Source organism: Triticum urartu, chromosome 3, assembly GCF_003073215.2.
Source record: "Triticum urartu cultivar G1812 chromosome 3, Tu2.1, whole genome shotgun sequence".
Classification (NCBI taxonomy): Eukaryota; Viridiplantae; Streptophyta; class Magnoliopsida; order Poales; family Poaceae; genus Triticum; species Triticum urartu.
In genome coordinates, this window is record NC_053024.1 from 508879964 (window position 1) to 508905403 (window position 25440).

Sequence of the window (25440 nt, forward strand, 5' to 3'; positions counted from 1 at the left end):
GAGCCAACATGGGTATCCAGATCCCGCTATCGTTTATTGCCGGAGAGATGTCTCGGTCATGTCTGCATGGTTCCCGAACCCGTAGGGTCTACGCACTTAAGGTTCGGTGACGCTAGAGTTGTTATGGGAAATTGTATGTGGTTACGGAAGGTTGTTCAGAGTCCCGGATGAGATCCCAGACATCACGAGGAGTTCCAGAATGGTCCGGAGGTGAAGATTTATATATGGGAGGTCCAGTTTCAATCGCCGGAATAGTTTACGGGGTTAGCGGTATTGTACCGGGACACCGAAAGGTGTCCGGGGGTCCACCGGGCGGGGCCACCTGCCCCGGGGGACTTAATGGGCTGAATATGGGAGGGAACCAACCCCCAGTGGGCTGGTGCGCCCCCAAGGGCCGAAGGCACCTAGGGTTGGAAACCCTAGGGGGAGGGGGCGCCTCCCACCTTGCTTGGGGGGGGCAAGTCTCCCCCTGGCCGCCGCTACCCTCTAGATGTATCTAGGGGGTGGCCCCCTCTTCCCTCCCCCCTATAAATAGTGGGGGGGAGGGCAGTCGCACCCCTTTCCCTGGCGCAACCCTCCCCTCCTCCTCCTCCTCCTCCTCCTCCGTAGTGCTTAGCGAAACCCTGCCGGAGAACCACGAGCTCCATCGCCACCACGCCATCGTGCTGCCGGAGTTCTCCCTCGACTTCTCCTCTCCCCTTGCTGGATCAAGAAGGAGGAGACGTCCCCGGGCTTTACGTGTGTTGAACGCGGAGGCGTCGTCCGTTCGACGCTTGGATCGGATCTTCCGTGATTTGAATCGCCGCGAGTACGACTCCATCAACCGCGTTCTTGTAACGCTTCCGCTTAGCGATCTTCAAGGGTATGAAGATGCACTCCTTCTCTCTCATTGCTAGCATCTCCTAGATTAATCTTGGTGACACGTAGGAAATTTTGAATTATTACTACGTTCCCCAACAGAGTATCTTTGCAATCCTACTATTACGATTTGCTTCATTTCTTTCTTGAAATGTTGTATGAACAGTTTGAATTTATTCTTTTGGAAGGCACACAACTGCTTAAGTAAACACGCCAGGCTTCTCTCTCCATCCCGTCTTCTAGTTATCTTTTGTCATGTCCCTTAGCATCACATAGGTGCTATGATATTAAATTATGGTTATTTAATAAATGATAAAACATGTAAAATAACAATTTGATTAGCTTAGATTGGATGCCAAGTTTAGCGGTGGTGCTATTTTTTCTTAACCTTTAGCATATATTCCCAACAAAAACATGGAATTGAAGTAGGATGGTGAGGGGGGAGAAGTGGGAGATAGATAGAGCTACATGTAATGGAACAACCAGCTAAATGTTGTCCTCGAGGGCAGAGCTCCTTTTCAACAAAAACGTGGAATTGAAAAAAAAGGGACATTAGGGAGGAGAAGAAAAAGGAAAGGTACAACTCTACTTGTATGTCTAAAGGAAGAGGATGGACTTCGAGAAAAACAAGGTGGGTCAAGGTTGATACTTGACATGGAGAGGATGTAGATGGAGATGTTGAAGGCATGAGAGCATATGAAGCTTGAGAAGATGAAGGCGAGGGACAACATTGAGTTTGAGAGAGAGAGAGAAGGTGAGGATCGCATGGATCACTGAGGAGTCGAGGACATGTTGGCTGATACTAGCCTCATGGATAACGATGTCGTGGATCACCATCATGCGCAAAGACATCAATGTGTGCAAGAAAGAAATCCTTGATTCATTTGTTTTATCAGCTATGTATGAATTATTGAATTAGCTGCCACCGATCACATTTGTTGTTGGGTTGTTTGACTTGTTAGTTATTTAATTGTTGAACTGTTGTGTGCAATATTTATTGTTGAATGTGTAGTGAATATGATGAAAATATCATTTTAAAGGGAAGTATACTTTTTGTCCCTCAACTTTTGACGGAGTCTAGATTCGGTCTCTCAGCTCCGAAACCGGACAACCTACACCCCCAATTACTAAAAATGGACAAGGTTCGTCCTTGGTCTTGGTTTTGGTGCTGACTCACCCCGGTTTAGACCTATGCTGACTAAAATTCGCATAATTTTTCAAACCCATGAACCTTTTAAAATTCACATACTCTTTTCAAATCTGCGTAGGTTTTTCAAGTTCATGTAATTTTTTAAAAAAAAATCACGTACTTTTTCTCAAATTCGTAAACTTTTCAAAAATTTGCGTACTTTTTTCAAATCCACTTATTTTTTTCTAAGTTGTAACCTTTTCAAATCCGAGTACTTTTTCCAAATCCATGAATTGTTTTTAAAACACACATACTTGTTTTAAATCTGCATACTTTTTCAAAACATTACGCGGACTTGGAAAAAGTACGTGAATTTGAGTCGGCACGGTCAAAACTGGGGTGAGAGAACACCAAAACTGGTCAAAACCGTGACCACTGACATATCTTGTTTGATTTCAGTAGTCGGCGATGCAATTTGCCCGCTTGCAAAGTTAAGGTATCAAATCTAGACTCCGTCTGTTTCGGGAAAAAAAAACTAGACTCCGCCAAAAATTGAGAGACAAACAATATGCTTTTCTCTTAAGAAAATAACGCGAACAAATGAAAATAGAGGAAATGGGAGCAGACAAATGAGGAGGCATGAAATGAGGATGCCGTTGTAGTGACAGATAAATGGGGCTTGAAGCTTGATGGGGCTTAAATTAGGCATTTGCCTTTGGAGATGCTCTGCAAAGATATGACTGTGTCACGTATCTTCCCCATTTAATTCAAAAAGCAATTAAAAAGAAACTTTAATAAGTAGGAGTAGATGCCAGGCATTATCCTGGCTATATACTATATCACTAATCTCCCTAGAAATGAAGGCATCTCATTCAATTAAGGTCATCAATTTGGAATTGGGTCACCAATTTTGACCAGATCAATAATCTCTCACATAATTCTTTTAATTCACTATGCTCTCTAATTTTGGAGCTCTCATTGCTTTGCATTGAGAAATTCAATTGGATTTGGTTCATGATTTTGATTGGGTAAAGATTTTTCCAAATCAATAGGAAGCAACCGGCATATAAAATCATATCAATCCCATACACCCTCTTATCACCTAGAAAAAAGAAGGCTCAACATGTGATACTTTAGCATCAATATAGTATTTGCAGCCATCATCAAATTTTTTTCACATAAATATGAGTTGATTAGCAGACAACACAAAATCACACCGCGAAAAGCCTACCAAAACACCGCGTTATATGAATAAAAAAAATCTCTACAAAGACTTATATTTAGGAACCGAGGGAGTAGTATAATATTTATTATTCCCATTATGATCGACCAATGCAGCCACAGCCGTCTGTCTACCTGAGAAACAAGACACGATTCCATTCACTCACCTTAAATAATTGACGCATAAACCATTTCCATCTCCGTTTCATCACCACGAATTCCCAGCAGAAAAAGCATCACACCGAAAAGTCCCGAGCCTTCTCCTCCTTCTCCCTCTTTCCCCTTCTCCACGCTTCGCCGCTTGCCGAATATTTTAAACCTCCATCCGACCAGCTCGCCCGTCGGCTTCTGCCTTTCCGGCGAGAGGAAACGGTTTTCTTAAACGCGCGAGCGAGACCGGTCCACGCACCGACTCCGTCAGCTTTCCAGCGCCGGGAGCTCTCCGATGGCGTCCCACATCATTCTCCCCAAGGAGGAGGAGGAGGAGGAGGAGGTGGAGGAGGGGCTGGGCGTGGCGGTGGAGGCGGACCACGACTCGCCGGAGCCGCCGCGGTACCGGCACTTGCAGCCGGCCCAGAAGGCGCTCCCGTTCTCGGCCACGTGCGTGCGGATCTCCCGCGACTCCTACCCCAACCTCCGCGCCCTGCGCAACGCCTCCGCCACCAGCCTCCGCGACGACGACGCCGCCTTCGCCAAGCTCGACGAGGGCGACTACGGCTACGTCCTCGACGACGTCCAGCACCTCACCGATTACCTCCCCGAACTCCCCGTGAGCGCCGCCACCCACTCCCCCTCCCCTCCCCTGCTCCCGCTTTGCTCCGCTGCCGGATTCGGTGGCCCCGCTACCGCGGTGGAGCTTTTCTAGAACTGCGTTGTTGCTTGTCAGGGAGAGGACGTGATTTTGCTTCTGGATGCGCGTATATCTCTTATGCTTTGCTTTGGTTCTGCCATTTGTGGCGAGCTTCGCCGTCACTGATTACGCAGCATTTGATAATTTAGGCGCCCCCTTACATTTTCCAAGTTTTTGGGTGGCAGTTTGTAGATTGGTTGTGCGTGAGATACGTTTTGGGACACTTACATAGTGCTGATCTGATGATATTTGGCGAGTGACCCCATTAGCTGGATATATGATCCGATAACATAGTAGTAGAACACTTGGAGATTGTAGATTCCTGCCTAAATCGACGCTGTTTTGTTGATATCTTGTTTCCCGACGTCTTTGTTCATAGGCGACGCTTGTTAGATTTGCTGTTTCATACTTGTGGATGCCTGGATCTGAGTTTTGATCCGATCCGGGCTGAATGGAGTGTGGCTTCACTTTACAAATATTCGATTGCCTTTCCCTTGCTCCTGTAGACCACCTGCGTATGCATTCATGGAATGCAGGGTACATAGCAATTCATTATTTATTTTTGGCTTCAATGACATGTTAAAATGAAGTGAATCGATTTCAAGGTGACATCATGAGAATTAAGCTGACGGTTTCCTTTTTTGTCCTTCCTGACAGACTTTTCCTAACCCATTGCAAGATCACCCTGCCTATTCAACTGTCAAGTAAGGATTTACCATCAGTTTGCTGTTGTTGTCACCTGCGCAAAATCTCTTGTGCTCATTACATATCTGATAAGCTAAATAAACGCTCTCTTCACATATTTACCAGGCAATATTTTGTCAATGCAGATGATACCGTACCTGAAAAGGTAAAAAAAAAGTTAAAGCAGATTTTTCATACGATAATAATTGTTTAAGGTGGTAATTGGTGAAATGACATGTTATTTGTGCCACAACAGGTGGTTGTTCAGAAGAACAGTCCACGTGGAGTTCACTTCCGTCGTGCCGGGCCTCGCCAGAGGGTATGATGCCTTAAATATGCGCCTATATCATTTAAGGGCAATGCATTGTCTACATATATCTGGTATAAATTTCGAGCCTTATCAGGTCTACTTCGAGCCAGAAGATGTGAAAGCATGCATTGTGACGTGTGGTGGCCTTTGCCCTGGGCTCAATACTGTCATTAGAGAGTTGGTGTGTGGCTTATCCCACATGTACAATGTCAACGATGTCTTCGGAATACAGGTTTGTATTGTTGCTATCCCAGACGACTGGTCCATGTCGTATCTTTGTTTGGAAAAGAAGACCACATGTTCCTTGATCCTTGGCCTGTTAAACATTTCCCAGGAATTAATAGACATTTGCATTTGCATTTCATGCCAGTGCGGAAGGAGCAAAACCCCTGTCATTTTACTTCAGATTTAGTTAGGAAATTATTTCCACTGTACTACACTTATAATAACTGCATGTTCTGAAGTCCATGAACTTCATTATGTCACATGAGTCTAGAATTTGTTCGATTACATGGGAACTTTGTGCCACCTAGTGTTTTTGCCATGACAGTGAGTAAGCATTGTAGTGCAGTGTAAGGGGGCCTCCCCACAATATTGTATCGTTCGGCCATGTACTCTGGTTCGTTGCTTTATTTATAAAGTGGGGCGAAAGCCTATTTCGAAGGAAGCATTGTAGTGCAGTGGTGTAAAGCAATTTCTAAACTGTAGCTATTAAATCTATATCTATGCATGGTTCTTTAACTTCAAAAGCATGGTTCATTTTCTATTACTTATGTCGTAAGCAATTTTGTAGAATGGATACAAAGGCTTCTATTCGAGCAATTATCTTCCCATGACACCAAAAAGTGTCAATGATATCCACAAAAGGGGTGGTACAGTTCTTGGAAGTTCACGTGGTGGTCATGATACCCATAAGATTGTCGACAACATTCAAGATCGTGGAATTAATCAGGTATGTGTCTGTTGTAAGCGTTGTTTATACGATCTACCTTATTTCAAAGTTGAGCAAGTTCTGCATGTGTACCTTATCTAGGTTTACATTATTGGAGGAGATGGAACTCAGAAGGGAGCATACGAGATATTCAAGGTAATCACTATCAACAGTATATCGACCACATTTATGTAGATATCGTCTCAAAGGCTCATATTTTAGAAGTCATTAATACATTATTATAATATTTTTTAGTGAAAATATAATTGGAGTATCGACTGAGATGTTCACATTTCTTGACTCAGTTTCTAACTTTTGGAATTGCTGATAGGAAATCCGGAGACGTGGTCTAAAAGTCGCCGTTGCTGGTATCCCCAAGACTATTGATAATGATATAGCGGTAATATATGACTGCTTGCTTTTCTACAACAAAGATGCTTTTACTGAATACCGGTTGATTTGGGAGATCAGTATGCAGGGGATGTGAATTGATACTGATTATTGTAATATATTAATTCTTAGGTTATAGACAAGTCCTTTGGTTTTGACACTGCTGTAGAAGAGGCCCAACGTGCCATTGATGCCGCTCATGTGGAAGCTTCAAGTGCTGAGAACGGAATAGGCTTGGTGAAACTGATGGGTCGCTATAGTGGTTAGTTCTCTTAGTTCCTAGCCCATCCTAATATGGGTCCTTGCTGCTGCTGACTGCTGAGTTCTTGAATCATTTGCCACCTTGCCCCCTTGCTGTTTCTTCCTTCAAGGGTAGAAGAGCAGGCCAAAAAGGAGTTACCTTATCTTTCGCTGATATGCTCCAATTAACTAAAAAATGTTTAGTGGAATGTTCATTAAGTACTTATCCCTTGTGCGTCACAATGGATTTTTCTTTATTTATTTATTTTTAGCTATTGCATTATGCGGTTCTTAGTCCTCAATGTGATGATTCCTTGCTAATGCAGGGTTTATTGCAATGTATGCTACGCTGGCAAGCAGAGATGTGGTGAGTTAGTGCCTTCTATGCATATCTGAGCTATTCCAAACAGCACTCAGTTGTTTTTTTAAGCCTTACATTTTTCTTTTCTTTTTACTTTGACTGTGTTAGACCAGACGCATCACCAATGTTCAGATGTGTCATTCTTCTTCTCCATAATTTGTGTTACTATTAGCTGGATAACCTGGATTTTTTTCTGTCTTCTGTAGGACTGCTGCTTAATTCCTGAATCTCCGTTTTATTTGGAGGGGGAGGGTGGACTCTTTGAGTATATAGAAAGGAGGCTGAAAGAGAACAACCACATGGTCATTGTAGTGGCTGAGGGAGCAGGACAGGATCTCATTGCCAAAAGTATACCTGTAGCAGATCAGCTAGATGCATCTGGAAATAAGCTGCTTCTTGATGTTGGTCTCTGGTTGACTCACAAGATTAAGGTGAATATAATTTCTTTTATAAAACGAGTTTACATGATATTACTTCATTTCCATTTCACCCTCTGCTGATATGCTACTTTGCGTGTATTTTGTGCATATACATTTTCTGTTGACACTAGAACTGCTAGTACGTGCACTAACGGATGTGTCACTTGAGGTTGCCTTTGGAACATGTATACCATAGGAAGGGTTGAACCGGGCCTTGGATTGGGAAATCACGTGAAATATTTTTGTGAGGTTATGGCGCTTTGCAAAAGCCGTGTTATATGTTTAGTGTGAACTTCACTAGTTAAGTAAGATAAATTAGTTTATCTGAATATCCACATACTATTTCAATCTAATATGGTATTAATGTCTCAGTGAACCGTCATGTTTATCATTGTTGTTCCCAGTCGTATGAATTACTATGGTGCCGATAGCAAAGCTAATATCACAGTGAACCTTCATATTTGTCATTTTTGCTTTCAGTCTTGCTTCATACGGATTATTAGTATGGTGATATCAAAGCAGGCTTTTTCTTGGACCTCACTTAAGAATTCTCTAATGTATACTTTGTCATTTCCTTGTAGGATCATTGCAAGAGCAAAAAGATGGAGATGACCATTAAATACATAGGTAACAATCTTTTGTTTGCGTCTCTACATCAGATTGTACAGTGGTATATCATTTTGTTGAGTGTGACATCAGCAGCCGGTTATTATTACTGACAGATCCAACCTACATGATCCGAGCCATTCCAAGCAATGCTTCGGACAATGTGTACTGCACACTGCTGGCACACAGTGCCATTCATGGTGCAATGGCAGGATATAGCTTCACAGTGGGAATGGTCAACGGCAGGCATGCATACATACCATTTCATGTAAGTATAACTTTCATATGCCCCTATCAAGTTACTTTTGACTATGGTGCAGTATGGGACTCTCGCTTCATCATGGAAAATGGGGGTATTTGCTTCAGGGCCATCAATATTTCATATGGCGAGTCATAGTTTCTGTCACGGTTTAATTCTGGCATTCACAAATTGTGAAACGATGCGGCAAATGGCGATTTTTTCTCCGCTTGCATATCATTCCATTGATAGAAGAGCGAAAAAAAATTGAGCGAGAGCTGCCCTGGGGCAGTGACCTTGAACCCTGCAATCATCATAGGTGGTAGCATAGTCCAAAACACAAGAGTATAACTTGGTCGCAGTGCCTTCCATTTAGCTGAAATCTGCAACTCAGAAAGCACCAGTCAAAACGCAAATGTCATGCACTTTGTTTGCAACTTTACTTCCACGCTGCTGTATTAAGTTGGCCGACCTTGGATTGAAGTTCAACTCGAAATTTTTCTTTATCTTTGGTCTCCCTAAGATATTCGTGGACTCGGTGTGTGGGATACGAGAGGAATGGGAAGTTTGGAGAGATCCACACCTCTTAGAATTATTCTGAATGGAGCATAATGTTCTCAACATTTTTCACCTCTGATGCACACTGGATATTACTTGATCAATTAGAATAACTTGAAATTTCATCTGGACAACAGAGGGTAACATCAACACGGAACAAGGTCAAGATCACGGACAGGATGTGGGCAAGGCTGCTGTCTTCAACAAACCAGCCAAGCTTCCTGAGCAAGGAGGATATCATGGAGGCACGAGAGGCCGAAAGGTTGGCCAACAGGCTACCTGTGCCTGCGGGCAGCAGCGAGCATACGAAGAAACACTCTGCGTCGGTACTGTCAAACGGTGAGAAATAGAAATAGCGGCACGAGTTTTTTTAAAACTTCGGGAAATTTTCTATGGTTCTTGTTGTGCACAGTAGTAACTGTAGTCGCGGTCTGAGCCCTTGTTTCACCCGGTTCTGCCCCGATGTGTTTGACATGAATGCTGCTGATGTAGAGTGGGTAATAAACGCACGCTGCTATGGTATTTTCATCATCAAAACATGTGTCGTGTTCGAGTTACCCGTTGTGGACGTCAATCTGCCCTAGCTAGCTAGTTTTCTCTTTCTTGAAGCAAGTTCCTACCCATTCTTCGGTCGTTCTGAGAGATGGTGCAGGTGGCATGCTCTTCGTGTCTGTCGGTTTGCATATACTGGGGCAGTAGTTCCCAAGAAGCAACGATCGGCGCACGTTCCGTTCCTGCATCTCTTACCTGTGATGGCGATGTCACGGGAGGATTGCTTCTTTCAATGAGTTCGCTCGCGTCGACCGTCAGCACTTTTTTTTTTGAGGGTAATACCGTCAGCACTTCAATGGGTTCTGCTTCGAGCTCTTGACGTGTTTACCGTCAGCGGGTCTGTATGATTCACTTCTGGATGGTTTTCTCCTGTTTGATACCCTCTACGTTTTGCATGCAAGAAGCCTCCGGCGATGTCCAAGGAGCGCCCACGTTGACGTTGTCACAGCTGCACCAGCCTGCCACCGCCGTTACGGTTCCTGCACCACCGCCATCCGCGACGGCTGGCACGGCCAGCGTGACAGTGATCGACCCCGACGACGATAGCGGCGCAACCGGACCTCGGGAAGAGACGCCGGAACGAGAGACCGGAACATGGCAAGAGGCCGAGGAAACTGGCCGGACACGGGACGAGAGGCCTATGCAGCCGGAGACGCCGGAGCGCATGGCGCCGCCGCCGGGAAACGCGTTGCACGCACGTGCCGACGAGACGGCAGCACAGGCGGCGCAGGACGTAGACGCGTTCAAACCTGACGACGGCTGCACCACGCCACCGCCGGCGCACGGCTCGGATGACGACCGCGTGGCGGCGAGCACGAGCGGCAAGCGGGCGGGCGTGGCCGCCGCCAGGTCGAGGCTGCTCGCGTTCCGGTCGTTCGCGCGGGGCAAGAAGGGCAACAGGTCTGGGGACGCGCCGTCGCCGGGAGAACACCTGCCGGCGCACGGTAAGGCGTGGGAGGAGGCCGGTGCGGATGACAAGGACAAGGGCCAGGCGAGGTGGAAAAGGTTTTGGAAGTGAACGTGCCGTGCTGTCGGTGTCGCGGTGGGTTTTCATTGGTTTGTCTCCCATTGTAAATATAAGGGCTTGTGGCATATCATATTGTTTGTTCATTCTTTTTCATGCAGATATTTTTTCTTTTCTTTTGCGAAAAGACACAGATATATTACAGGTCCTTTCCTCCGATGAATTGATGACATGGTTGGTGTAATACACTGCTACTACTAGATGGTATCCTGCACATTGCTGCAAGGGTCTGTGGAGGAGAGTTGATGCACCAGACAAATATTGGAAGTCATGAAAACTGGAACATATATATGTTTATCAGAAACGCTTCCAGTCAACTGTTCGACCGGACGCTATCCACCGCATCGTCCGTGCGCCATGTGCTCCTGATCGAACCGTCTGCAAGATGTCATTTATTGCAAGACGCGTGAGTACAACACAAACTACATAGCAGACCACACCCGAAAAAAATGATTGGGGGTCGCAACAAGGGGCTTGTTGCAAAGGATCGACGAACAGATTGAACACAAAAAAAAAATGTTAGGGGGATTTGCAACAAGGCTCATTTTGCAAAGTGTTGAACATAACAAGAGACTCAGCAAGCAGATTGGCCACAGAAAGGGAACGTCCAAGGAATTTGCAACAAGGTCCATGTTGCAAAGCGCTGAGCACAATATGAGGCTTGTTGGTAAGGCCCAGCGTGATTTGCAACAAGGATCATGTTGTAAAGCGCTCAGCGTAACACGAGGCTTGTTACAAAGACTTGCCAATGGCTGCCACATTGAAAAAAAATGTTGTTTGAGGATTGCAACAAGACTCCTATTGCAAAGTGCCGAACGCAACACGACGCTTGTTACAAAGACTTACCAATGGCTGCCGCCTGCCGTGCAGAAAAAAAGTTGTTCGAGGGTTGCAACAAGACTCATGTTGCAAAGTGCCGAACGCAACACGAAGTTGTTGCAAAGGTTCAGCGAGCAGATCAGGCATAGAAAAAAAATGGGAGTGCCTAGGACTCATCTAGATGAGATATAATTTGATCTCATTCACCTGAAAACAAAAACAGATAGAAATGGTACTACAAACCACGTCAGCACACACGCATCTTATAGTATCAATCCAATGGCTATAAAAGTGAATTAGACATAACTAAAACTCAGCTAGATGAGTTCTAGCAAAGCCGGAAAAAAATTGTTCAAGGCACTCCAACAAGGCTAATGTTGCGAAGCACTGAGCGCAACACGAGGCTTGTTGCAAAGGTACATCAAGCAGAATTGGACGACTAGCATACAACATAAAAAAAGCTGTTCAGGGTTGCAACAAAGCTCGTGTTGCAAAGCATTGAGTGCAATGAGACTTGTTGCAAAGGCCCAGCGGCTCACGAAAAGGGAGCAGACAGAAGGCGCACCCGCTTTTGGAGAAGCTCCTCCAGCAACCCCCAGGCCACGGCGAGTATGACAAACCAATTTCTACGCAGTCAACAAACCGAGCCTCGCGCGATTCTGACCCTCACTTTAGTTTATCCAGTCACTGCACAAAGTTCATTCGCTTTTTAATGCATACAAAATCATAGTAGCATCTCTATAACGCAGATTACATGTGTTCTGCGATACATCTACTCATCATTGCATAAGAAGAACAGAATCAGATATCGCAGGAACCACGGATGGGGAGACATGCCCACTCAAGGTAATCGAGAATATACAACCCTGAATAAGATCACCTGAAGTTCCCAAAGTGCTGCTGCTAGAAAATGCGGCTTTCACCACCTGCTCCCGTGGAGCGTGGAAACTCAGGAGTGCCTGTTGCTGCCTCCATGTACCATGGAACAGTTTCTGGGGCTTTCTCCTCAGAGCCGTTGCTGAGCCGCCTAACGACCCTGGCATCTGAAGGATCAACCATCTTTGCTGCACATCACCAAAAGTAGAGAGCGATCATGAGCTACTTAGCTACAGTCAAGAAATGCAGGAATGATATCTAGCGCAAGATGCCAGTCTTGAACTATCTTACATTGCTTTTCTGCAACAAGCAAAAAAGATCAAGGTTTGTGGGTAACTGGAACCACAAGTCGACAACTCATGTTCTTTATATGTACTAATTGCAACCATAACTCATGTTATAGCATTGCTAATGATTTTGCAACAGGGATGCAGAAATTCGGGGGTATGGGCAGCCACGTGGGTATGAAAAGTCAAAAGGACAAATAAATCGTCATTAGCAGAGTATACGGATACTTACGGGCAGCTAAATTCAAATCAATCAACCCACGGCTCAAAGAGTCGGCCCAAATGCTAGATTTGCCCCGAAAAGTCTCTTTCTTCACAGCTGGTTTTGATGCTGCCATGGAGTCCTGCTTCTGCTTTGCGAGTGACTCGTTCATGGATTTGGTGACACTTGCCGTGCGTGATCCCTCATGCGACGCAAAGGCGCCAAAGTTCAACTCCTCCGAAGGACTGCAATCAGAACTCTTGCTGGCCCCAGGAGAACCATGTGTTGGTTCAGTAACAGCTGACCCTTTACTTGAAGACCATACACCAGAAGAGTTTGATCCATTGAAACGCTTCACCGGAATTCCAGCCAAAGGATCGAAAGCTGTGTCACTTGAAAGCTTTCCTTGTGAGGATTTGCTTGGGGTGCCACGCACTGAGAACTCTGTGTCCAAAGGGAATATTGCGGCAAAGGATGGGTTGAAGGGATCAAAAGCAGACGCAGAGGGCTGCGCAGGGGAAGAAGTTTTTTGCTCTATATGCTTATTGGGAGCACCACGTACTGAGAACTCCATGTCTGCAGTAGCTGAGCCACCAAAGGATGGCCTGCCAGCAAATAGATCAATGTTGCCCTGCAATGGCATTTGAATGCAGATAATTAGTTGGAAAGTATGCAAAATGGCCAACCTGTAGAAACGATTTATCATAAAAATGAAGTGTGAGTGTCAATTTATACAGTCCAATAGCCTGCTTAGATTATGAATCTTCAGAATTACTGCATTGTCCTATCACCATTTTTGTGAAACTAAGTATATCATATTTAAGTGGGATTTTTATTGCAAATAACTGTAAGAGATGAAAAACAATTTGTGCTACAAAGATATTGCTAGGTAAGGATAACTTTTGAAGAAGGTCAAGAAAACAAACCTGAGGGTGAGAACCACTTGACGTTGCTGCCTCCAATGGGGCTGACTGGAAATCTGCAAACGCAAACAAATCAATTTCCGGCACAGCAGCACTACCAGCGTTTGGCATTAATCTTGGCCCAAAGAGATCCAAATTATTGGAGCTCACATTAGCTGTTCCAGCTGCACTCCAAAAATGAAGGTAAGTGAGGACAACACTACGGTGAGTATGTCAAATAAAAGAAAATGCATAGAACTTTGCGTCTCGGCTAAATAATCAAGCAAGCGCTATGGTGAGTATGTTTGATAAAGTTAAGAAATAGCCGACGGCACTATGGTGTGTAGTTCAAACAAAAGAAAATTCAAATAAGAACTTTGGCTCTTAGCTAGGTAGTGCGGTAAGCAGAATGATAAGTGATGCCAGCATAATAGGCACATACCATGTTAAACAAAGTGTATAACAATGGGTACAGCGACAAGGAAACCGTGGTAATCATACAATCTAACCAAACTTTAGAGATGGTAAGGAAGAAATAATGACCAGATGTGGAAGATCCTCGTGGATTGAACTCGTCGCCATCATCCTCATTCTTTCCTTTCTGTGAACTTGGAACAGCAGGTGTGGCACGCGGATTCGACATCGATTTGGAGCCTCCTTTTGCTAATTTAGAGCTATTTGCACTCTTAGTAGTAGTTTCTTTTGACCTTTGTCTAGTGCTGCTGTAACTTGGCTTATTATTGTTCTTGCTCAATTCTGTGCCAGTGTGTCTATCCTTGAACGAGGCGGTTTCCCTCGAACCAGCTGTGCTCCCGTAGCGACTACCAGAGGAGTAGGTGCCACTGCCAAATGATGCTGCGCTTGATTTGTATGATGACATTCCAGTTGATGACACCCCCAAGTACCTGAACATATGATCCATGCAAATTGCAAAATTTGAGATGCACAGGGAAAGGCAAGAAGGGTTATGTTTACATAATGCACGACAAGTCGACGGCGAATGCAATGCAGTACTTGTCCCTCGTAGAAGCAGCCTTCTCCCTGGCTTGTTGAAGCTTTTCCCTGTCATCCACAATGACCAGAACAGCTTCGGCCTTCTTGCGCACATTGAGCCCAACGTCTTTTCCACCAGGCTCCACAAACTCGAATGTCGTGAGTTTCTTCACAAATAAAATCATCATCAGGGCGAGGTAAATAATAGTATATACACAAGGAAGTATACACTGAAACGAGCCACAGCAGCGCATACCGCAATCTGTGAGCTGTTGTCGATAATTTCCTCGGCTGCGCGCTCAGTGCCATTGGCCAGAAGATACTCAGCCACAGCCAGCGCCTGTGCAAGTGGAACAAACATCCTGTCAGTAAGGAACAATCCAGAACGGATAATTCCAGCTCGAGATCATCACCTTATACAGGTGACGCCAATTTGCGTCGGTGTTGCCCAGCCGTTGCCACAGCACCTTCATGATTATTTGGCATTCGCCGCTGAAAGCAGAGCGACGACTCGATCAAAATGTGCAAAAAAAACTCAATACCCTCGATTTAAAGAGATCAAGTGAGGAGAATTGGAATTGGAGCGCTTTGCACTGACATATTCTTGGTGGCCCGTGCGATGTCCGCCATGTCTGAACCGTGAGGCCCCCACGGCTCATCGCTGGTCGCGTCAAGAACCTATCGGGTACAAAATTTCAGGAAGATGGTAAAACAGCACAGATACACCATGGACATTTCTTCCTTGCTACGGCGGAATTACACGGGCGAATGAATGAAACACGATCGATCAGACCTTCTGCTCGATCTCTGGCACCTTGAGCACCTTGAGATTGACCTCTCGCTTTCTGCGCAACAGGGGATCGGGCCCGAGGTCAGCGCGCACGGGGAAAAGAAGAAAAGAGCGCCAGGCACGATCATCAAATCAAGACGAGAAAACAAAAGTAGGGCCTTACATCTCCCGGACGGTGTGATCGAGCGCCTTCATGATCCCATCCATGGCTGGGCTGGAGACTTGCAACCCCGCCGGCGGAGGAGCGGTGGCGGTGGCGGTGGCGTGGCGACGCCAAGACGGAGACGGGGTCCGGAGAGGAGCGCCGCGGAATAATAACGACGCTGGCGGCAGTCAGCGCCCGGACCGGGACACTGTCTGTGTGCCCATCGCACTGGACTCTGTCTCGGACCGTCTCCCCCCTTGGGCTCGTTCGCGTGTGCGGTGTGAAAGCCCAACTGCTGGCGGGCCACATTTTCTACTCCTGGACATCTTCGCCTGAAGTTGCTCAGAAAAAAAAAGGTACATTTTCTCCTGAAGCTGATATTCGGACGCGGAAAAAGGTGTAAATACAACACCTATCTCCGATATAAAAAAAGAAACAACAATCTCCAATTTTGCCTATATAAGTACTCTCTCTGTAAAGAAATATAAGAGCGTTCAGATCATTATACAGAGGAGTAGTAGAGTGATAAACAAATAATGGATTGAATCACATCAAGAAGCTATTTGTCCCAGCGACAAATCATGCTGCATAACAAGCCCAATAATGTCAGCAAAAATGAAACGCCAATCACGGCAGACTCCCGAAAGCGGCATCAACTACATTCTAATCCCTACATATCTGGACATGAAGAAGCTGGAATCGGCATCATGTCTCTTTTCCTCTGACTTTGAGACAGATCAACTATGGGTGTGAGGAAGGGGCGCCATTACAGTCGCTGTCGTTTTCCTCCTCCGCGTCTTCGTGTTCTGCCGTCGCTACATCATCACCTTCCAGTTTGACATCGGCGCTCTCTTGTGGAGGAGAGGGCGCAACATCGAAACCATTGTTTTCCTCACATGTGGACATGGGTTCCACCACCTCTACACCATGTTCCATTTCGGCAGCATGTCCAGCTTGATCAACATCCTCAGTGTGCTGTGGAATATCAAAGTCTTCTGCCTCACAGTTCTCAATGGCCAATGAAGCCGAGTCACAGTTTTCGTGCACGTCCAGTAGCAAACTGTCGACACGGTGGTTTTCCCCACCCATAGGTTCAAAGCCCAACGTAGCCTGCTCCACCGTGTGAAGGTCCTCATCTTCCAGGTATTCACCCTCTTGATTGTCACATATAATGTTCTGCTCAGCTTCAAGCAAAAGTAGAGACTCATGATGGGGAGCAGCAGAGCCACAATGTGAGCCGGTGACTGAATCAAAAGGTGGAGCCTCTGGGCCACCCCTTTCCTTGATCTCACCAAGATCACTGAGGACATCTTCAAAGCCATGCAGAAATTCAAACACTAAGGCTTGTGTGGCCGTATCAGCCGTGGATGCCATGGCTGTCTTGGCCTTCTTCATCATACCATGCAGCTTATCAACCTACAGGAAAGAATTCATCTTCAGTAATGATTCAGTATGTATGAACTACTTGGACAAGCTTCAATTCAAATCGTATTATTATATCTAGAGATAAAACATTAGTTCAATCAACTGTGAAACCAAATCATATAAATTTGATGCATAAGTTAGGCTTACCGCTTTACGGATCATAGGAGACTTGGCTTTGTACTGAAGATCGGAAGAATCATCGGGTGGGGATAAAAGTCCTGCTTCAGCATCATCACCGGTCGATGGCACAAGATATCGCCGTGTAGCTCCAGAGTACCACTGCAGATACTCGTCATAAGATGACAAATCAAACTGCTCAGTCTCCCGAAATATGCGCTGTCGCCGTGCTTCCCATTCCTGAATATACTCATGATGCGTCTCTTCCCAATTTTCACGCTCTCTACCACGTCGGCTAATACGATGTAATGTCTGTAGGGTAGGTCGAAAAGGTGGTGGAATGCATTGACGAAGCCCGAATTGCCGCATCACTCGCTCAGGCAGATACATCTCAACAATAGGAAAATTTATTAATGGTGCTTGAGTAATCCACAGGTCAGCATCTTTTGTACAAAGTGGTGGTAAGCTCGAGGACTCAATGAGCATGTATGGTTCCCATTTCAACTGATCTGCTCGCTGCAGATTTAGCTCATCCCTGTACTGCTTAAGACAGCGGGTAGCATTCTCACTTTGTGCGCGAGCACCCACCCAACGGAAGCCAATTGGGGGCAAGTCCTGCGGGATGTCTGTCTCCGCGACTGAGGAAGATCGAGCCAATGGCCTGCCAACATGAGAGTGCTCCCAACTCCAAAGCTGCAAGAGAAGCAATGAACCACCTATATTCTTCATGTTGTGGGAGGAGGCAGCAGAGCAAAGAGCTCGGTAGAGGAATGCGAGGGCTGCGGAACCCCAGCTGTATGTTCCAACAAGAGAAAGATCAGCAATCAATGGAAGATATATCAGACTCATCCTTCCTGTCCCGTCTGGAAAGAGCACTCCACATAAAAGGCTCAGGATGTATGCTCGAACATGCCTCTGTACCGTATGATCATCCGCCCCTTCTGGTAACTCATAGAAGTGCTTCTTCAGCCATTTGTAATGCAAGAAGGATTTTCCAGGCATTGATTGACCTCTTGGATCATGACCTAGACAATCAAGGACCATCTGCCCATAATCATGATCAGTACTAGAACAAACCGGTCGGCCGTCAATAGGAAGAGCAAACAACATGGCAACATCTTGAAGCGTAACTGTCATCTCCCCAGAAGCCAAGTGAAAGCTGTGGGTCTCTGGCCTCCAACGCTCAACAAGAGCAGTAATCAAGGCTTTGTCCAATTGAGGCATTCTCTGGCAGATTTGTGAGAGACCAAGCAATCCAGCATCCCTCAAATAAGGACGATACCTCTCATGAAATTTCAAGGGTTTGTGGTGACGCAACTTCAACTGCTCCAGGGCCTGCAATAATAGAGAATATAGGTTCAATGCTATTGAAGAAAAAAAATGCTCCTTCAACTACGAAATATGACAAAGTTTTTTGTCCTTAGATTAACCTGATCGCCAAAAATTGCATCCGAACGGTGGTTAATCTTAGGATTGAGTAGTGTACTGGATGAAGGCTCTGCAGGCCCTGCATAACAAGCAACATGGACTTGTTCGGGAGTGAAACCAACATTGTCCTCTCTATCAGAAGTGGTACTCGGCGAAGAAGGCGCAGATGTTTCATGATGATCCATTTCATATTCTGCCACAGAACATCTGCCACGGCCCCGGCCCCGGCCACGACGTGCACGTCCTCTTGCCCTTGAAGACATGGACTACTCTGCAAACAAATAATCATTACATCAGTTGCCAGAATGTCATAGAAGCCCCTAGGAAGATCAGAAATTTTGGATGGAGGGTGGCTACGAACACTCTAGCAACAAAGGAAAACAAGTGGAAAAGAACTCTTGTGACGGATGCCACTTGTAGCATCTGTGGGAATGGTACTGAGGATGAGTACCATGCAGTGATCATGTGCACAAAGAGTAGGGGCCTAAGGTCAGCCATGAGAGAATCCTGGAATCTACCGCCAGAACAAAAATCCAGGCACACAGGTGATGATTGGCTACAAGTGCTCCTGGACTCTGTAAATGAGGACATGCGAGCTAAAATCCTGTTGCTTATATGGCGCTGTTGGTTCCTCCGGGAAGATTGTGTGCGCAAGGACGGTAAGGAAACAATCAGACGGTCTGTTCATTTCCTAACACAGTATGAGGAGGAGCTGAGAAATGCAGAAACTTCAGTTGAGTGGAAGGGAGGGAAGAACACCTGTGTCAGGGAGGTGACCACGCCGGGATTGCCACCTGCCCAGGACATAAAGTGGAACCCTCCAACGCAAGGAACTGTCAAACTCAACGCTGATGCGGCTTATTTGTCCGAAACAGGTGAAAGTTCCACTGGTGCTGTTGCCCGTGATTTCAGGGGCTGTGTACTCTTCTCTTGCTGCAAAAAACTGCCATTCTGCAGTAGCGTGGAAGAGGCCGAGGCCAGAACCGTCCTTGTCGGCCTCCAGGAGCTGGCCAAGATTTCAAATGGCCATGTAATCATCGAGACGGACAGCCAGTTCACTGTCAAGGAACTGTCGACGCAGACTCCCACGCGCTGTCCCTGCTACGGCACCATGATGGATATTCGTCAGGCTATGTCCTCCTTCTCGGAGAGCTCTGTCAGATACGCGGAGAGAAGCAGAAACTCCCTGGCTCACAATCTGGCTGCACTGACTAGGAGTGTAGGAGATATTCGGTTGACTGCAGATGTCCCGACTAGTTTACGATCCCTACTGATATCTGAATATCCTAGTCCTTCTGAGTAGGCTTGTCTACTTCAGATCTCAAAAAAAAATGCCATAGATGATCACAGCAAGAAAGAAAATCCAATGGACGGTGTGAGCGCTGCTCATTCTGTTAAGATTTAAAACCATAGCTTATATACAAGAAAGGAACTCTGCGCAAAATGAAACGAACCATATACAATCAAAAAAGGCATATGCTTAAAAGATATGGCATCCATCTTCTATTAGAAATCTTTAGCACGGTCTAATCTGTCAACTGTGAGTTATTTTCCCCTTCAAATGTTGCTCCACGGAACTAGCTACTTGCAATGACCAACTGAAACACTAAATCTCAAATCTAAATCTTCTTATTTATGGAGAGAGCAACTCCTAAACATGTGTATAGTCTGACTGAGCAATTTTCTTCATCCTCAGACAAGAAACCAGCATTTTACAGGCTTACAGCTGACCAGTGTCCCATTTTTATCTATTCAGACAAAAGGGATTTTCATTGAAACATCTGGACTATAGGAGGCCACAGGTTCGACAAGAACAGGTTCAACAGAGCATAGTAGCGCCACTGCCCCCATTACATATCAAGTTATCCGTATCAACCCACTATTCCCTTGCTCAAAACACTTGAATAATCTGCGCACCAGACCAGAGCACGCGCAATGGGACAACAGCGTGCGCCGAGATCCAAGGGAGGGGAGTAAAATCCAGGCGTGGGTGCGAGAGCGGGCTTACCAAATCAGGCTGGCGAGGTGGCGCCGGAGGAGGCGGGGGAGAAGCTCCTGATCCCCCGTGGATTTTTGCTTTCCGTGAGAGGAGAAGGGAACCCTAGAAATTTGCTTTCCAGGGGCGGAGGCGTCGAAGCGGAAGCCGTGACCCGCAGTGGAGCTGCGCATGCACCTGGTTGCTTCCGCAACAAAGAAAGAGCGGCTCCACCAGCTTCTGGGCCGGAGAGGCCGAGCCCAAACAGACGGCCTTTTTCGGGGATTTTTCCAGCCCCAGCCGCTCCAAAAAATTATTTTTCCAAAATAAAGAAACCAATCCAAAAAAAAAATTGGTCTGAAAAGGGGTTTACTCCTAGATCCCTATATGAAGTTGTTAATGTTAGGGGTGTGCAACCAATATATATCTTCCTGGCGTTTGGCATATCAAAGTACTCCCGAGAATTCAGGGTTTTCTATGGCTTTTCTCTAAAAACAAAGTCATGCCATGTTGAGAAGGGGAGGAATAGCCAAACCTCTTGTGTGCTTTTTTCTGAGATTGAATCTATCTACCATCACTTTTTTGTATACATGGTTGCTAGACAAATGTGGAATGATGTAGAGAAAACCTTCCATGTGAACATTCATGATTTACTAGAAGAGTTGGGCGCGCTTTAGGCTATGAATATTTACTCATGGGTGGGGCAAGCTCTTCTATTCTTGTTCATGGTTTCTCTTGGCTGGTTCATCTGGAGGGGAGGGGGGGGGGGGGGCGGGGTTGATACGTCTCCAACGTATCTACTTTTCCAAACACTTTTGCCCTTATTTTGGACTCTAACTTGCATGATTTGAATGGAACTAACCCGAATTGACGTTATTTTCAGCAGAATTACCATGGTGTTATTTATGTGCAGGAGCAAACGTTCTCAGAATGACCTGAAACTTCACGGAGCCATTTTTCAGAAAATAAGAAAAATACCTGCAAAAGATGAAGGCCAAGGGGCCCACCACCTCTCCACGAGGGTGGGGGGAGGGCGCGCCCCCCTACCTCGTGGGCCCCCTGTTGCCTCTCCAACTCCAACTCCATATATTGAGTTTCGGGGAGAGAAAAATCAGAGAGAAGAAATCATCACGTTTTACGATACAGAGGCGCCGCCAAGCCCTAAAACCTCTCGGGAGGACTGATCTGGAGTCCGTTCGGGGCTCCGAAGAGGGGAATCTGTCGCCATCGTCATCATCAACCATCCTCCATCACCAATTTCATGATGCTCACCGCCGTGCGTGAGTAATTCCATCGTAGGCTTGCTGGACGGTGATGGGTTGAATGGGATCTATCACGTAATCGAGTTAGTTTTGTTAGGGTTTGATCCCTAGTATCCACTATGTTCTGAGATTGATATTGCTATGACTTTGCTATGCTTAATGCTTGTCACTAGGGCCGAGTGCCATGATTTCAGATCTGAACCTATTATGTTTTCATCAATATATGAGTGTTCTTGATCCTATCTTGCAAGTCTATAGTCACCTATTATGTGTTATGATCCGTTAACCCCGAAGTGACAATAATCGAAATACTTACCGATGATGACCGTAGTTTGAGGAGTTCATGTATTCACTATGTGTTAATGCTTTGTTCCGGTTCTCTATTAAAAGGAGGCCTTAATATCCCTTAGTTTCCGTAAGGACCCCGCTGCCACGGGAGGGTAGGACAAAAGATGTCATGCAAGTTCTTTTCCATAAGCACGTATGGCTATGTTCGGAATACATGCCTACATTATATCAATGAACTGGAGCTAGTTCTGTGTCACCCTAGGTTATGACTGTTACATGATGAACCGCATCCGGCATAATTCTCCATCACTGATCCATTGCCTACGAGCTTTCCATATATTGTTCTCCGCTTATTTACTTTTCTGTTTCTATTGCTATCATCACTATAAAATACCAAAAACATTACTTTTACTACCGTTACCTTTTGTTACCGTTATCACTACTATCATATTACTTTGCTACTAAACACTTTGCTGCAGATATTAAGTTTCCAGGTGTGGTTGAATTGACAACTCAGCTGCTAATACTTGAGAGTATTCTTTGGCTCCCCTTGTGTCGAATCAATAAATTTGGGTTGAATACTCTACGCTCGAAAACTGTTGCGATCTCCTATACTTGTGGGTTATCAAGACTATTTTCTGGAGCCGTTGCCGGGGAGCATAGCTCTATTCTTTGAGTCACTTGGGATATATATCTGCTTATCATTATGAAGAACTTAAGAGATCCAAAAACCAAGATCTATCCCTCAACTACGAGGGGAGGTAAGGAACTGCCATCTAGCTCTGCACTTGATTCACCTTCTGTTATGAGTAAGTTTGCGACACCTACACCTGCTTCTGCTATTCGTTCTGATATGTCGCATGTTATTGATGATGCCACTTCTGCTATGCATGATATTTATGATGAAACTACCTCTATGCCTGATACTACTGTGCCACTTAGTGATTTTCTTGATGAACAAATTGTTAGGGCTAGAGAAATTGAAAATATTGAATCTGATGATACTGATGAAAGTGATGATGGAGAATCCCTTGTTATTCCTAAGGGTTATGTGTTTGATCAAGAAGCTTCTTTCACTATTTTAGCTTGCAAAATAGAAATGAACTCAAAAAGTTATTAGCTAAATGGAGTAAGCAATCTCTAAATGTTAGAATGAAACCTAAACCTGCTTTTGCTACTTCACCTATCTTTGTTACTGATAAGGATTATGAATTCTCTGTTGATCCTGATATAATTACTTTGGTTGAATCTGATCCTTTTCATGGTTATGAATCTGAAACTGTTGTGGCACATCTTACTAAGTTGAATAATATAGCCACCCTGTTCACTAAAGATGAGAGAACTCGTTACTTTTATATTCTTAAAATATTTTTGTTCTCACTAAAAGGTGATGCTAAGATATGGTTTAATTCTCTTGATCCTGGTTGTGTGCGTAGTCCCCAGGATATGATTTATTACTTCTCTGCTAAATATTTCCCTGCTCATAAGAAACAAGCTGCTTTAAGGGATATATATAATTTTATGCAAATTAAAGAAGAGAGTCTCCCACAAGCTTGGGGGAGGCTTCTCCAATTACTTAATGCTTTGCCTGATCATCCTCTTAAGAAAAATGAAATACTTAATATCTTTTATAATGGACTAACCGATGCCTCCAGAGATTACCTAGATAGTTGTGCTGGTTCTGTTTTCAGGGAAAGAACACCGGATGAAGCTGAAATTCTATTGAATAATATGTTGACAAATGAAAATAATTGGACACCTCCGGAGCCAATTCCTGGGCCTATTCCTAAACCAACTCTGAAGAAGATGGGTATTCTATTTCTCAGTCCTGAAGATATGCAAGAGGCAAAGAAATCTATGAAAGAAAAAGGTATTAAAGCTGAAGATGTTAAGAATTTACCTCCTATTGAAGAAATACATGATCTTAATTTACCGCCTGTTGAAGAAACATATAATCTTAATTTTGGGGAACGTAGTAATTTCAAAAAAAATCCTACGCACACGCAAGATCATGGTGATGCATAGCAACGAGAGGGGAGAGTGTTGTCCATGTACCCTCATAGACCGAAAACGGAAGCGTTTGCACAACGCGGTTGATGTAGTCGTACATCTTCATGATACGTCTCCAACGTATCTATAATTTTTGATTGCTCCATGCTATATTATCTACTGTTTTGGACTATATTGGGCTTTATTTTCCACTTTTATATTATTTTTGGGACTAACCTATTAACCGAAGGCCCAGCCCAGAATTGCTGTTTTTTGCCTATTTCAGTGTTTCGGAGAAACAGAATATCAAACGGAGTCCAAACGGAATGAAACCTTCGGAAACGTGATTTTCTCATCAGATAAGATCCAGGAGACTTGGACCCTCCGTCAAGAAAGCCACGAGGCGGTCACGAGGGTGGAGGGCGCCCCCCCTAGGGCACGCCCCCTGCCTCGTGGGCCCCTCGAAGTTCCACCGACGTACTCCTTCCTCCTATATATATCCACGTACCCCCAAACGATCAAATATGGAGCCAAAAACCTAATTCTACCACCGCAACTTTCTGTATCCACGAGATCCCATCTTGGGGCCTGTTCCAGAGCTCTGCCGGAGGGGGCATCGATCACGGAGGGCTTCTACATCATCATCCAAGCCTCTCCGATGAAGTGTGAGTAGTTTATTTTAGACCTACGGGTCCATAGTTAGTAGCTAAATGGCTTCTTCTCTCTTTTTGGATCTCAATACAATGTTCTCCCCCTCTCTTGTGGAGATCTATTCGATGTAATCTTCTTTTTGCGGTGTGTTTGTTGAGACCGATGAATTGTGGGTTTATGATCCAGTATATCTATGAATAATATTTGAATCTTCTCTGAATTCTTTTATGTATGATTGGTTATCTTTGCAAGTCTCTTCGAATTATCAGTTTGGTTTGGCCTACTAGATTGGTTGTTCTTGCCATGGGAGAAGTGCTTAGCTTTGGGTTCGATCTTGCGGTGTCCTTTCCCAGTGACAGAAGGGGCAACAAGACACGTATTGTATTGTTGCCATCGATGATAACAAGATGGTTTTTTTATCATATTGCATGAAACTATCCCTCTACATTATGTCATCTTGCTTAAGGCGTTACTCTGTTTTTAACTTAATACTCTAGATGCATGCTGGATGGCGGTCGATGAGTGGAGTAATAGTAGTAGATGCAGAATCGTTTCGGTCTACTTGTCTCGGACGTGATGCCTATATACATGATCATACCTAGATATTCTCATAACTATGCTCAATTCTGTCAATTGCTCAACAGTAATTTGTTCACCCATCGTAGAATACTTATGCTCTTGAGAGAAGCCACTAGTGAAACCTATGGCCCCCGGGTCTCTTTCTCATCATATTAATCTCCATCACTTTATTATTGCTTTGCTTTTACTTTTTAATTTGCATCTCTATACCAAAAATACCAAAAATATTATTTATCATCTCTATCAGATCTCACTTTCGTAAGTGACCGTGAAGGGACTGACAACCCCTAAGCGCGTTGGTTGCGTTGAGCTATTGTTTTTGTGTAGGTACGAGGGACTCG

General features: G+C 44.9%; 3 protein-coding genes across 6 annotated transcripts; 1 reads left to right on the top strand and 2 right to left on the bottom strand.

Annotated features, from left to right (window-relative positions):
* Positions 1 to 3425: 3425 nt before the first annotated feature.
* On the top strand, positions 3426 to 10477 carry LOC125544655 (ATP-dependent 6-phosphofructokinase 6-like). The gene is made up of 15 exons (XM_048708398.1): positions 3426 to 3977; positions 4716 to 4762; positions 4869 to 4908; positions 4999 to 5061; positions 5147 to 5284; positions 5846 to 6004; positions 6086 to 6139; positions 6315 to 6383; positions 6506 to 6635; positions 6940 to 6980; positions 7181 to 7405; positions 7975 to 8020; positions 8116 to 8267; positions 8933 to 9134; positions 9752 to 10477. The coding sequence occupies exons 1-15, from the start codon at positions 3654 to 3656 to the stop codon at positions 10363 to 10365; spliced, it is 2304 nt and encodes a 767-aa protein (XP_048564355.1). The 5' UTR covers positions 3426 to 3653; the 3' UTR covers positions 10366 to 10477.
* Positions 10478 to 11498: 1021 nt separating this feature from the next.
* On the bottom strand, positions 11499 to 15610 carry LOC125544657 (clathrin interactor EPSIN 1-like). 3 transcript variants are annotated; one of them, XM_048708402.1, is made up of 11 exons: positions 15404 to 15607; positions 15244 to 15295; positions 15049 to 15128; positions 14864 to 14942; positions 14707 to 14790; positions 14472 to 14617; positions 14001 to 14362; positions 13482 to 13642; positions 12586 to 13186; positions 12071 to 12254; positions 11499 to 11877 (listed from the first exon to the last, which is right to left on the bottom strand). In XM_048708402.1, the coding sequence occupies exons 1-10, from the start codon at positions 15445 to 15447 to the stop codon at positions 12094 to 12096; spliced, it is 1770 nt and encodes a 589-aa protein (XP_048564359.1). In that variant the 5' UTR covers positions 15448 to 15607; the 3' UTR covers positions 11499 to 11877; positions 12071 to 12093. The 3 variants fall into 3 exon arrangements, with proteins under 3 accessions (XP_048564359.1, XP_048564360.1, XP_048564358.1); XM_048708403.1 differs by lacking the exon at positions 11499 to 11877 and having other exon boundaries at positions 11879 to 12254; positions 13482 to 13534; positions 15404 to 15610; XM_048708401.1 differs by lacking the exon at positions 11499 to 11877 and having other exon boundaries at positions 11879 to 12254.
* A 224-nt stretch (positions 15611 to 15834) lies between these two features.
* LOC125544656 (serine/threonine-protein phosphatase 7 long form homolog) lies at positions 15835 to 20530 on the bottom strand. Of its 2 annotated transcripts, none has more exons than XM_048708399.1 (4): positions 20364 to 20530; positions 18358 to 18626; positions 16958 to 18262; positions 15835 to 16801 (listed from the first exon to the last, which is right to left on the bottom strand). In XM_048708399.1, the coding sequence occupies exons 2-4, from the start codon at positions 18616 to 18618 to the stop codon at positions 16127 to 16129; spliced, it is 2241 nt and encodes a 746-aa protein (XP_048564356.1). In that variant the 5' UTR covers positions 18619 to 18626; positions 20364 to 20530; the 3' UTR covers positions 15835 to 16126. The 2 variants fall into 2 exon arrangements, with proteins under 2 accessions (XP_048564356.1, XP_048564357.1); XM_048708400.1 differs by lacking the exon at positions 20364 to 20530 and adding an exon at positions 19115 to 19248.
* Between the last annotated feature and the right edge of the window lie 4910 nt (positions 20531 to 25440).

Coding starts and splice junctions, on each gene's coding strand:
- LOC125544655 (XM_048708398.1), top strand. CDS start 3,654: ATGGCGTCCCACATCATTCTCCCCAAGGAGGAGGAGGAGGAGGAGGAG. Junction 3,978..4,715: donor ATTACCTCCCCGAACTCCCC/GTGAGCGCCGCC, acceptor CCTTCCTGACAG/ACTTTTCCTAACCCATTGCA. Junction 4,763..4,868: donor CCTGCCTATTCAACTGTCAA/GTAAGGATTTAC, acceptor CATATTTACCAG/GCAATATTTTGTCAATGCAG.
- LOC125544657 (XM_048708402.1), bottom strand. CDS start 15,447: ATGGATGGGATCATGAAGGCGCTCGATCACACCGTCCGGGAGAT. Junction 14,618..14,706: donor ACAACAGCTCACAGATTGCG/GTATGCGCTGCT, acceptor TTATTTGTGAAG/AAACTCACGACATTCGAGTT. Junction 14,363..14,471: donor GCTGCTTCTACGAGGGACAA/GTACTGCATTGC, acceptor TCATATGTTCAG/GTACTTGGGGGTGTCATCAA.
- LOC125544656 (XM_048708399.1), bottom strand. CDS start 18,618: ATGTCTTCAAGGGCAAGAGGACGTGCACGTCGTGGCCGGGGCCGGGGC. Junction 18,263..18,357: donor ATGCAATTTTTGGCGATCAG/GTTAATCTAAGG, acceptor CTATTATTGCAG/GCCCTGGAGCAGTTGAAGTT. Junction 16,802..16,957: donor CTCCTATGATCCGTAAAGCG/GTAAGCCTAACT, acceptor TCTTTCCTGTAG/GTTGATAAGCTGCATGGTAT.